At 48.6% G+C, this 12,227-nt stretch overlaps 1 protein-coding gene across 3 annotated transcripts in view; it reads left to right on the plus strand.

The window, feature by feature from the left end:
- The window catches only part of LOC140393950 (bile acid receptor-like), a 321,209-nt gene that overhangs the window by 197,155 nt on the left and 111,827 nt on the right, over nt 1-12,227 (plus strand). For all 3 annotated transcript variants that reach the window (XM_072480640.1, XM_072480639.1, XM_072480638.1), the window contains 2 exons: nt 4,268-4,630; nt 8,650-8,790. In XM_072480640.1, the coding sequence (XP_072336741.1) occupies nt 4,268-4,630; nt 8,650-8,790 (504 nt within the window). The remainder of the gene's footprint in view (nt 1-4,267; nt 4,631-8,649; nt 8,791-12,227) is intronic.

Genomic DNA, 12,227 nt, shown 5'->3' on the forward strand with positions numbered 1-12,227 from the left:
TCGGCCGAACCCGGTGGGCACACGGGCCGTCGAGGCCCGGAGAATCGCCGGGGGAAATCGGTGGGCCAGCGTCGGAGCAGCGTCGCGTGATTCTCGCGCCCCCCCCCCCCCGCCCCGCCGATTCTCCAACCTGGCCCGGGGTCGGAGAATCCCGGTCCCGCTGTTAGGTAATTTGGACATTCTGAATTCTCCCTCTGTGTACCGAACAAGCGGCAGAATGTGGTGACTAGGGGTTTTCACAGTACCTTCATTGCAGTGTTAATGTAAGCCTACTTGTGGCAATAAAGATTATTATTATGAAATAGGGTCAGATTTATACTATTGTGGGCATGCATGGAGCAGTGGGGTTGGATACGGGACTCAATGAAAGGTAAGATTGACAAAGATGTCGTGGACAGAGAGACAAAAGGAGGTGATTAAAGCTAAGAAGGGTGCAGATAGTGGCACATAAAGAGATTAGAATGTGTTTCTTTTAATATAAATTTAGAGTACCCAATTATTTTGTTTCCAATTAAGGGGCAATTTACCATGGCCAATCCACCTAACCTGCACATCTTTGGGTTGTGGGAGTGAAACCCATGCAGACATGTGGAGAATGTGCAAACTCCACATGGACAGTGACCATGGCTGGAATTCGAACCCGGGTCCTCAGCGCCGTAGTCCCAGTGCTAACCACTGCGCCACGTGCCGCCAAGATTAGAATGTGTTAATGGCAGAACAAAGGTGAGCGATGTGTCAAATGGCACCTAAGAACAGGGAACAGATGACCCAAGTTGGATGGGGGAGGGGGGAGAATAATAAGGGGAAAACAGATCAATGGAAGAAATGAAAATAAATTGATAGAAATAAAAATTGGGTGAAGGTGGAGGAAAGAGTTCACAGTCTGAAGTTGTTGAACTCAATGTTAAGTCTGGAAGGTTATAACGTGCCTAATCGGAAGATGAGATGCTGTTACTCCAGTTTGCGCTGACCTTCAATCGAACATTGTAGCAGGCCAAGGACGGACGTTAGAGCAGGACAGTGGGTTGAAATGGCAAGTTACAGGAATTTCTGGGTCCTTCTTGTGGATGGATCAAAGGTGTTTTGCAAAGTGGTCACCCAGTTTGCGTTTAGTCTCTCCAGTGTAAAACATTGTAATAGACCAGATTGAAGGAGATGCACGTGAAGCGTTGCCTTACTTGAAAAGAGTGTTTAGGGATGGTGAGCACGGAGGAGGTAAATGGGCATGTGTTCCGCCTTCTGAGGTCGCATGGGAAGGTGCCATGGGAAGAGCGTGAGCTGTTGGGGGTGGTGGAGGAGTGGACCAGGGTATCCCAGAGGGAGTGGTCCCCATGAAATGCTGACAGTGGTGCTGGAGTTGGTGGAATTGGCAGAGGATGATCCTTTAAATTCGGAGGCTGATGGGGTGGAAAATGAGGACAAGAGGGACCCTATCCTGGTTCTGGGACTGAGGGGAAGGGGTGAGAGAGGTGTAGGAGATGGGTCGGAAACAGTTGAAAGCCCGGTCGACCACAGTGGGTGGGAAACCACGATTAAGGAAGAATGAAGACATGTCAGCAGCATTGTTTTGGAAAGTAGCATCATTGGAACAGATGCGACGGAACTGCGAGAGGTCCCTGGGCGTGCTTCTCCGTTCCGTCAGACTTGTTTCCTGGAGCGGCACGCCCCCACCGGCAGCAGAATCCTCCGTCCCAACAGCCGGCCAATGGGGTTTCCCATTGTGGCCATCCCATGTCGTTGGGAAATCTGCGGGATTGGGTGCACTGCCGGCGAAGAGGAGTTCCCGCTTATGGAGAATACCGTCCCGTTTTTTATGGACAGGGCATAGCTCGGCAGTTTTCCAAATTGCTGGGTACATGTCAACGTTGTAGCTGTACTGGAACAACTTGGCAAGGGGTGAGGCTAATTCTGGAGCACACGTCTTCAGCACTACATGTGGGGTGTTGTCAGAGCCCAGAGCCTCTGCAGTATCCAGTGCCTTCAGCTGATTCTCGATATTATGTGGAATGTATCAAAGTGGCTTGCGACTGGCATATGTGATGGTGGGGACTTCAGGAGGAGGCTGAGATGAATCATCCACTCTGCAATCCTGGCTGACATGGTTGCAAATGCTTCAGCCTTGTCTCTTACACTAACATTCTAGATTTTGCCATCATTGAAGATAGGGATGTTTGTCAGCCTCCTCCTCTCAGCAGTTGTTTAATTATCCAGACTATTCACAACTGGATGTTACAGGACTGCATTGATTGTGGGATCACTTATCTCCAACTATAGCATACTGCTTCCACTGTTTGACATGCATGTAGTCCTATGATGTGTGGGGGGGCGACGGTTCACCCTCATGCGTGCAGGCAGTGAGGGGTGGGTGACCTAGCATTCCGCATGGTGGGGGGTGAGGGGGAGGGGGGGAGGATGTCGTTACTTGTCAGCAGTGGGGGAGGCAGGATTTGCATTGTGTGGGGGAGCCACCAGACCTCGCTATCGGGCTGCCTGCTCAGAATGGCAGACCAATTGCGGGATTCGGAACGGAATCCCTTGTGCTCCCTGCCATGCATAAATTTGCATGACATGAGAGGGGAAATTGCTTCTGGGCACTGCTCCTCGTGCCAACATAAACCATTATTTGATGTAACAAGAGAGAATGTTGATGAAGGGAACTTGGTGGATGTGCACAAAAGTGTTCAACAAGGTCTCACAATAAAGGCTGATTAATACAATTGAGGTGCCTGGAATAGGAGAGTCAGAGTCAATTGGATAACAAATGGCTGAAGGGCTGAAAATAGCGAGACATGGTGGATGGTTGTTTTTCAGACTGGCGGATGGTAGATGGTAAGGGTGGAATTCTCCCATCCCACCGCCAGCATGTTCAGTGGTGGGTGGGAGTGGAGAATCTAGTGGGAGCCAGAAGGCCTCAAATCTGGTGGCGTTAAATCACATTACAATTCTCCCAATGGCGGGTTAATCAGGTGTCAATCTTCCCCCTGGCTGGTGGTATGGATGTCATTTGCATCTCAGGAATGCTCATTAAAAGCTGCCCGTTCGGCCTTTCAATCTTGCATCAGGCCAGTGTGGAAATACGCCAGTCTAAAACCCAATTACTAAAGAGTCGCATGTACAAGGCAGTCCTCAGTTCACAACAGTCTTCGAGATGAGTGCAGCAACCATTCTGCCATAATGCTGTGCTGCTCCTGATGCACTGTTCACCACTCTGCTGGGACAGGTTTGCTCCTGCCCTCCATCTCTAAGCCGAGCTGATCTTCATGGACAGCATCGTACCCTCCTGTGTCACTGAGTTAGATCAGTATTGTGCCTGGGGTTGGGGAATATAGTGGTTTCCTGCAACCTGGTTCCACGTACGTATCTATCTGGACAGAAATGTGCTGTGGGACTCATGCAGCCATCACAACAAAGGTCAGAAGTTCCACCTGGTGTGAGGTGCGAGGTCTAGCCGGGATAGGGCGGCATAGCCTCACAATGACAATGGGGGGCAATGGGGAAGGAGGGCTGTGAAAAGTGGGAGGGGGCGAAAAGTTCCAATGTCAGGCAGAGGGGCAAGGAGATGGATGAAGAAGACAAACAATGAAAGGCAGAGCGAAGTCTGAGGAGAGGGAAGCTGGACCCCGCTATACCTGCAAGGGGGTCCAAGGAGTACCACATCATTTATTGGAGGTAGGTGCAAAAAGACTTTAAGATACAGTGAGGCATGAGTACCTCATAGGTGATGGGCTCTGGGTGAAGGTGGTTGAATCAAGGAACAGAACTCTTCTTGAGGCTGCTAGAATTCTCCCTCTGGCTTGTTGACATCCTGTGCAGTCTGGTGAAGACAGGTGGGCTGGACAGCATGATGTGTGTACGCAGGACTGGTATTTGAATACAGTGCTGGGAACTTTGAACCCGCCAGCTGACTGCAGGCAGATGAATCAGCTTTCAGATGCCAGGTGACCCAGAGGGCAACTTGCCTGTATATAATTAATGAGGTTTCAAGTGCAAAACCTGGCTCTGGATCCCACCACTTTGGACAATGGCAAAGGCGCTGCTGGAGCCTCCTGTCACTGCACTTAATCTCAAAACGGGAGAATTATGCCCTCAGTCGACTGTTGTCTCTAAAAGTAAACAGTGTCAAAACGTTACATTGCTGCAACATTTCAAGTTAATCAATCGTTTATTCCTTAAAATTAAGGTAGTTGAATAATTTCATTGGAAATGTTAAAAGGTTTATGGTCAGATTTATTGCTAAACAATAATTTCTAGTTTTTTTTAAATCCAGAGGTTCTGACAGATCAGATCAGCTATCCTCTTCAAGATCCGGATCTGCAGATGACTCCATACAGCCAGTATCCCAGCATGCAATTCTCTACAGTGGCGACACCCCAGCCACAAGCACACTACTCTACCCACAGTTATTACCCACAGTATTCACCAGAAGGACATTATTCACCTAACTCATATGAGCTCAACAAACCACAGTACCTGGGCCCCAGTGATGTTGACGCAGGAATACCTGTGATGAAAAGATCTAGACTCAACCATTCATCTTTGCGAATAAAGGGTGAGGAGGAGCTGTGTGTGGTGTGTGGGGACAAAGCCTCAGGATATCACTATAATGCACTAACCTGTGAAGGATGCAAAGGTAAGAGTGTCATTTTATTACATCGCAATGCTTTATCTTCATACTGCTTCACTCATCATTCATGAGATCATAAGACCATAAGACATAGGAGCAGAAGTAGGCTATTTGGTCCATCGAGTCTGCTCCATTATTCAATGAGATCATGACTGATCCAATAAGATATCCTTAATTCCACATTCCTGCCTTATCCCCACAACCCTTGATTCCCTAATGATTAAAAGTTCTGCCGATCTCAGCCTTGAACATAGTTAACAACCCAGCCTCTACAGTAAAGAATTTCACAGATTCACTACCCTCTGAGAGAAGAAATTCCTTTTCACCTATGTCTTAAATGGACAACTCCTTACTCGTTGATTATGCCATAAGACCATAAGACATAGGAGCAGAATTAGGTCACTCTTCTATCGAGTCTGTTCCGCCATTCTATCGTGGCTGATATTTTTCTCATCCTCTGCTCCGAGACCCTTCCACAAGGGGAAACAACCTCTTGGCAACTACTTTGTCAAGCCCCCTGAGAATCCTATATGTCTCAATAAGGTCACCTCTCATTCTTCTAAACTCCAATAACTACAGGTCCAGAAAGTATGTTTGTATTCATCACTGTAAGTGTGTCCAATTGTATGTACAAATTAGACCGAAAAGGCTGAAAGCAATAAGGTTTGAAGATTTTCAGATATAAAAATATACAAAGTCATACATAATAAAAATTATGTTTTACAGTTTAATTGCACTCTATAAAATGTTTATTGATGCTTTATAACTGTAACAACTATTAAAGGAAACAGCACCCAAACACAGTTAAATTTAATAACCTTATTAAATGGGCCGAGAGATTAAGGTTCGCCCATTTGTTACACATTATTGTGCTGTTTGCTGTTTAACACAATTGCCGCCTGCAGCCAGTGCCATCTGCTTTGTTCATTGGTTACAGACAACACAGGTTCCCAGGAGAACTGGAGTCTCCACTGTTGTGTTCTTTGTTTTAGTTCTTTCAGGATGGTGAAGGTTGCAATGCTAACAAAGAACAGCAAGCTATGTTCAATACACAAAGCTAATTTATTCCACGACACTGAATTAGATTCAAACATATTACTAAGGAATTTGTTAAGTAAAGATTACACTACACATCTGCACTATTAGTTCAACTATCTCACAACTACTCTATCTTGCTCTCTTCCACTCTCTCCATCTATCTTCATCTGTCTCCCAGAAGTCAAGGAGACATGTGATATTTATATGGTTGCTCTATAGCAGCATCTAGTGACTAGAGTAGTAACATTACATTAATCCTTTATGTGCTTTACAATATTCACAAATTGTGACATCCGTAATTGCCAACACGCTGATACAGTAAGAATGTGTACCTCTGTTCTGAGTGTGGGTGAGATAATCATTGGTGTGTATAGAACAGCCTGAGCAGCTGGCATCCTTCTGTTTATCTTCCTTTTCTATCTTCATAAGATAAAAGAAAGGCTTGCTGTTATAATTGCCGTGGAGGTCACAGTGCAAAGACTATCAGATTTCCCCGTGAGCGCCACAGACTATGAACTTCCCCAGTAACGGGGGGCGGGGTTTCTCCCTCAACAAGGTGAAACCTCAGCAGTGTATAAACCCCCGACTTGGGTGCAGGTCAAGGAGGGAGACCCTTCCGGGAGTGGAGGTTTTGTACATCGAAATAAACCCAGGATGCGATTTTCCCAAAAGGGAACAAAGTCTCCTAGCGAGCGCAAATAGCCGTGTATGTCCCGATGACAATATTGAATTCTATACCCGTCAGTCTGGCCTCAATAAAACTCGAGATGGATTTGTAGGTATAGTATTATTTATTTTAACCAACTTGCAAGTCTGACTCGCTTCACCGAGATCCAGAACACAAGCTGTCTCCTGGGGTCTCCCGAACTGAGTGAGGTCGGAGACAACGAGATCTCTGCAAATACATTCAAATGGCATCAAGTTTCACATACAAGATTCCTATAGGTCATCCTATACCCCTCCTGACATGGCCATACATCCTGATTGGCTCACTTCGCATTCCTTAACCCTGGGCCTCTTGTTACCCATCCTCCTTTTCCCCATCCTCCTTGCCATGCTTTCTGAATTCCTTTGTCCTTTGTGCTTTGTGAACTCACTACTATTAGACTGGCCCACATCTACATTACTGTAACTAATATTTGAACTAACTATTTTATATCACATCCGTTTGTTCAATTCCTCACCGATACTCACAGTGTCGCGAAACACTTGGCTATTCAACGTGACTCGCTTTAAATAAGGCACCTGAACGAGGAATGCACGGCCAAGGCTGCACATGGCCCTTTTTTTACAATGGAGAGTTCCGCTCGGCAGGACTCCCCATTGTAACAAGAGATCAGGACGCCATTTTTAAATGGCGTCCCAGTCCCCCCCAGCAAAAACGCAAATGGGAGGGTCCGCGATTGGAGCCTGTAGGGCTCCGCCATATTGCCTGGGGGCCGGTGGGAGAAGAGAATACCCGAGCATGCGTGGAAATACGCCGGCCGGTCCACGCATGCGCGAGATCACGCAGGCCGTTCCGCGCATGCGCAAACTTGCTCCGGCCCTTCGTCACCGGCTGGAGCAGCACCAACCACCCCGGTGTCCACCTCGCCCCACCAGAAAGGTGAGAATTCCTCACCTTGGGGGGCTGTTGACGCCGGAGTCGTTGGCGCTGGTTTTCCCGCCGGCGTGGGGGCTTAGTCCCCAGAAGGGAGAATCCCGGCCATGGTTGATCTGATTGTGGCATCAACTCCACACCCCCCCGTAAAACTTTAAGACCCTTGTTAGTCAATAATCTATCTATCTCTGCCTTAAAAATAGTCAATGACTCTGTCTCTATCGTTCTCTGGAGAAGAGATTTCCAATGACTCACGGCTCGCAGAAAAAATATTTCTTCTCTCTCTCCACCTTATATGGGAAACCCTGGGCGGGATTCTCTGATCCTGAGGCTAAGTGTTGAAGCCGTCGTAAACGCCGTTGCGTCAAATGGGCGCCGCGGGTCTACGCATGCACACTGCGACCGGCACCAATGCGCGCATGCGCAGTGGCTCCCTTCTCCGCGCCAGCCGCAACGCAACATGGCGTAGGGTTACAAGGGTCGGCGCGGAGCAAAAGAGGCCCCCAGTCCGAGAGGTTGGCCTGTCGATTAGTAGGCCCCGATCGCGGGCCAGGCCACAGCGGATGCCCCCCCCCCCGGGGTCGGACCCCCTCCCCCCCCCCCCCACCAGGCCGCCCCCGGATGAATGCACGCTGAGGTCCCTACGGGTAAGACCACAGGTGGACGGTACCGGCGGGACTTGGATTTTTTTTGCGGCCGCTCAGCCCATCCAGGGCGGAGAATCGGCGGGGCGGCGCGCTCGACCCGCACCGACGCCAATGCCGCTGATTCTCCGCTCTCCGGAGAATCGGCAGACCAGCGTCGGGGTGTCGTCACGTGATTTGTGCCCGGTCCGGCGATTCTCCGGCCCGGCGTGGGCTGCGGGAATCCCACCCCCTATATTGTCCCCAGTTCTAGTCTCTCCCATAAGTCAAAACAGCATAAAGTAGCCAACGGAACAACATTATTTCGCCCATCCACTTTTAATATGATCCTACGTAAGGGCTGGTTTAGTACAGTGGGCTTAAACAGCTGGCTTGTAATGCAGAACAAGGCATCAGTGACGGTTCAATTCCCGTACTGGCCTCCCCGAACAGGCGCCGGAATGTGGTGACTAGAGGCTTTTCATTGAAGCCTAGTTGTGACAATAAGCTGTTATTATTTACAGATTGCGGCTAAATGTTGTGCCTTTTCACAAGGCATAGTTAAGATCAAAATCTCCTGCATTGTTATTTGCAATAACTTTATAGAAACTTGCAACTCTGTTCACTGATTTTCCTCAGGATATCAGGAATGCAAGAACAGAAATAAACAAGAAATACTACACATCATTTTCAAAAAAAGAATGATTTGTCGACTTATACAAGAAATTAACAATTTATATGAAATTGTCTCATTTTCCAAACAGGATTCTTCCGCCGCAGTATTACCAAGAATGCTGTGTATAAATGTAAGACTGGTGGGAATTGTGAAATGGATATGTACATGAGGAGGAAATGTCAGGAATGTCGACTGAAGAAATGCAAGGCAGTGGGAATGCTGGCAGAATGTAAGTAATTACTAATCACGACAGAAAAACAAGGTCGATAATCCTCACTAAACTATTATGGCTGATTTTCCTGACACTCCACTGGCACCCATTAGATATTATTAAGGATTATTTGATCAAAGTTTTCAAGACATCAAGGGAAAATTAAAAGAATCTATTTCTGCTGTTGGGAGTCCAGGACGAGAGCCATATCTTAAACAGTGTTGTTCCAGGTGTTCCAGTCTTAAACACAAGAGCCTGGTCCTTCGGAAGTGTACACTTTTAAAATAACGTATGATAGGAATCTGAAACTCTCTTGTGGAAGTGACAGTTGATGCTAAGATAATTGTGACTTTTAAATCTGAGATTGATAGATATTTTTTATCCAGGTGTATTCAGTGATATGAGGCAAAGACAGGCATGTGGGGCCACATTTTCATCTCCATGGAGAGAATCGCGTGTCAGGATATTTCCCAACATTACGATCCTAGTACTTGACCGGACGTACTCTCTCATGGAGTGGCAAGGATGGGCGGCAGTTGGGCCGCATCTGCAGAAGTAGGTTGAAGGTGGACTCAGAGGTGAACGGTTAGAATTTACGTCTCTGTTCACTGGAACACCTGGAACAACAATTCTGTAGATGAGTGTAAAGGCCCCTAACCCTCATTCTTCTGCCCCCCTCCACCCCTCACTCCTTGCGTACCCCCATATTGCCACTCACCCGACATGCACCACATCAGGTTGAGTGCAACAACCTTTCTGCCATTGTCCTGTTCACCACTCTGCTGGGCAGAGTTCCTGCTTTCATCTCCATTCCGAGCTGGCCTTCATGGACAGCATCTTGCTGCTGGACCCATGGACCCTCCTGTGTGACTGAGTCAGATCGGTACTGCACCTGGGGCTGGGAAGTACAAGGGTCTCCTTGCCCCTGGTGCCACACACCAGTGTTTATCTAGAAAGGACTGAGCTGCAGGACTCATGCTGCCAGCTCAACAAGGGTCTGAGGTTTTACAAGGCGTGGAATACAAGGTGAAGCCTTGGTGAGGGTCAAGGTGAGGGGGAATGTTGCCTAATAAAGACAAGTACTCTAGTTTCCTCCCACAGTCCAAAGATGTGCAGGTTAGGTGGATTGGCCACGTTAAATTGCCCCTTAGAGTCCAAAAGGTTAGGTGGGGTTGCTGGGTTACGGGGATGGGATGTGTCATGATATCCACATCAGCATATCATGGTGCAATCACACACACACTGATGGGTAGGCAGTTGGATCAACCAGCACACAGATAACATCGCAGCCAATCACCAGTGAGAGCACACGCACTATAAAACAGGGAACACCACAGTTCCCGCTCATTCAACCAGGAGACAGCTCAGAGCACAGAGCTCACAGCATGCCACTCAGACATAGACCATGTGCTGAGTGCCTCACTAAGATAGTGATAGGGCTGGGTCCACAGGTTAGCTGGTGAAGCACGTACCCAAGCCAGCAGTTAGTTGTAACCGTTGTTTAGACAATAAAACAGAGTTGTACCATCTACAGCCGTGTTGGATCATTTGTGCAGCAGAACACCCAAGACGACAGGATGGGGCATTGGCCTAGGTCGGATGTTCTTTCGGCGGGTCGGTGCAGACTTGAAGGGCTGAATGGCTCCTTCTGCACTTTCGGAATTCTATGATTCTATCATTTCAGGATGGGGGAAAAGAGAAGTAGAAAAAATCATAAGTTAAGCAGGAGAGAAAATAAAGACACAACACAGAAGAAAATGTAGAGAGGGGGAAGGAGAACTTGAGGAAAGAATGAAACAAGGGCCTGGGAGAAAAGGGAGATGTTAAAGGGGGAAAATAATTCTCTGGAAGGAAAAAGAAGGCATTTTAAAAAAATACTGTGGGCAGGATACTCCATGGGCTGACGCCAAAATCGCAAACCACGATTGGCCGGAGAATCGATTCTGACACCAAAATCACCCCGGGTGCCGATCTGACGCCAAATCTGACGCAATACTTCGTCACCTCGACAGCGCCGTCAATACGGTCCGGAACGCACGTTCAGTAAACCCATTTGCATGTCATTAGCAGGCCCGACCCAATATTCTCCAGGGCCTCCGCAATTCTTCGCCTCCGATGGGCCAAGATCCCGACGGCGCAGTTCACTTGTGCTTTCAAACGTCGTGAAACCGGAGTCGTGGCTGATGAGCCAGACACTGGCCGGGCTGGCTGGGGTAGGGGGGGCCCTGCAAGGTTTTGTGAGGGCCACGAAGAAGGATACTAAGGATACTAAGAAATAACATTTATTTACAATAACATATATATACAACAGAAGCAGCAACTACGCCTGCTGCTCACTCCTCCCTGGCTGGTTCCAAACTGGCCAGCTTTATTTATACAGGGAGTCTGCTAATGATTTCTCCGCCCCCCTCATTGGGGAAGCTCATATTCCCACAGGATTGTGGGATTGTCATTAGTCCCCAGCCAATGGTAAGCAGGCAGGTTATAACATCCCTCCTCCCCCCCAAAGTCCAAGGAATCTACCGAAGACCCTGGCGAAGGAGGGTGTTGGACTTGTTTTTCCGCAGGCTGGACACCATTTGCACGAGGCGCTGGATCGGGCAGCGTGTAACGAGACGGAGACCGGCGCTTCCGTGATGAACGGCATAACGGTTGTACATCCACGGCCCGTGGGACCGAGGATTCCCCCTCTGATGCGTCCTGTGTCTCCATCTCGGGGTCAGAGTCTGCTGCCTTTGTCATCTCGGCGTCTCTATCTCCACGCGGTCCTGTAACAAACTGCGCAGGCTTTGAGTGAGGCACCAGTGGAAGATTGTGAGGACTACTTTCCATTGTGTCTGGTCTCTGTGGCTGTAGAAATGAGCTCCGGGGGCAGGGAATCTTTGGAAGGGATAGTCTTCTGGACTGAACGTGGTCTACATGTTTGTGCTGGAGATGATGCTGGGCTTGCACCTGGTAAGAGATAGGGCCCGTTTGGCGAAAGATTACGCCAGGGACCCACTGACACAACCAGCAAAATTCCGAACGAACACTGGGTCACCGGGCACAAACTGCCGAATCGGCCGATGCCGAGAAAAACCCTGCCCCTGCCGTTCTTGTGTGCGGCGTACTTTTGCACCAATGTCCGGGAAAACCATGCTAAGGCGGGTGCGAAGACTCCGGCCCATTAGGAGTTCTGCGGGAGCTACCCCAGTCACCGCATGGAGGATGGTCCTGTACGAAAACAAAAAGCAAGCCAGTCTCGTGTCCATTGACCCCGAAGACTGCTTCATTAGGCCTTGTTTGAATGTCTGCACTGCGCGCTCCGCCAACCCATTTGAAGTCGGGTGGTAAGGGGCAGTGCGGATATGGTGTATGCCGTTCATCATCATGAACCTCGCAAACTCCTCACTTGTGAATGAAGTGCCGTTATCCGTGACCAGCACCTCGGGGAGGCCATGCGTACTGAAGGACAA

This window comes from Scyliorhinus torazame, chromosome 17, assembly GCF_047496885.1.
Source record: "Scyliorhinus torazame isolate Kashiwa2021f chromosome 17, sScyTor2.1, whole genome shotgun sequence".
Taxonomy (NCBI): domain Eukaryota; kingdom Metazoa; phylum Chordata; class Chondrichthyes; order Carcharhiniformes; family Scyliorhinidae; genus Scyliorhinus; species Scyliorhinus torazame.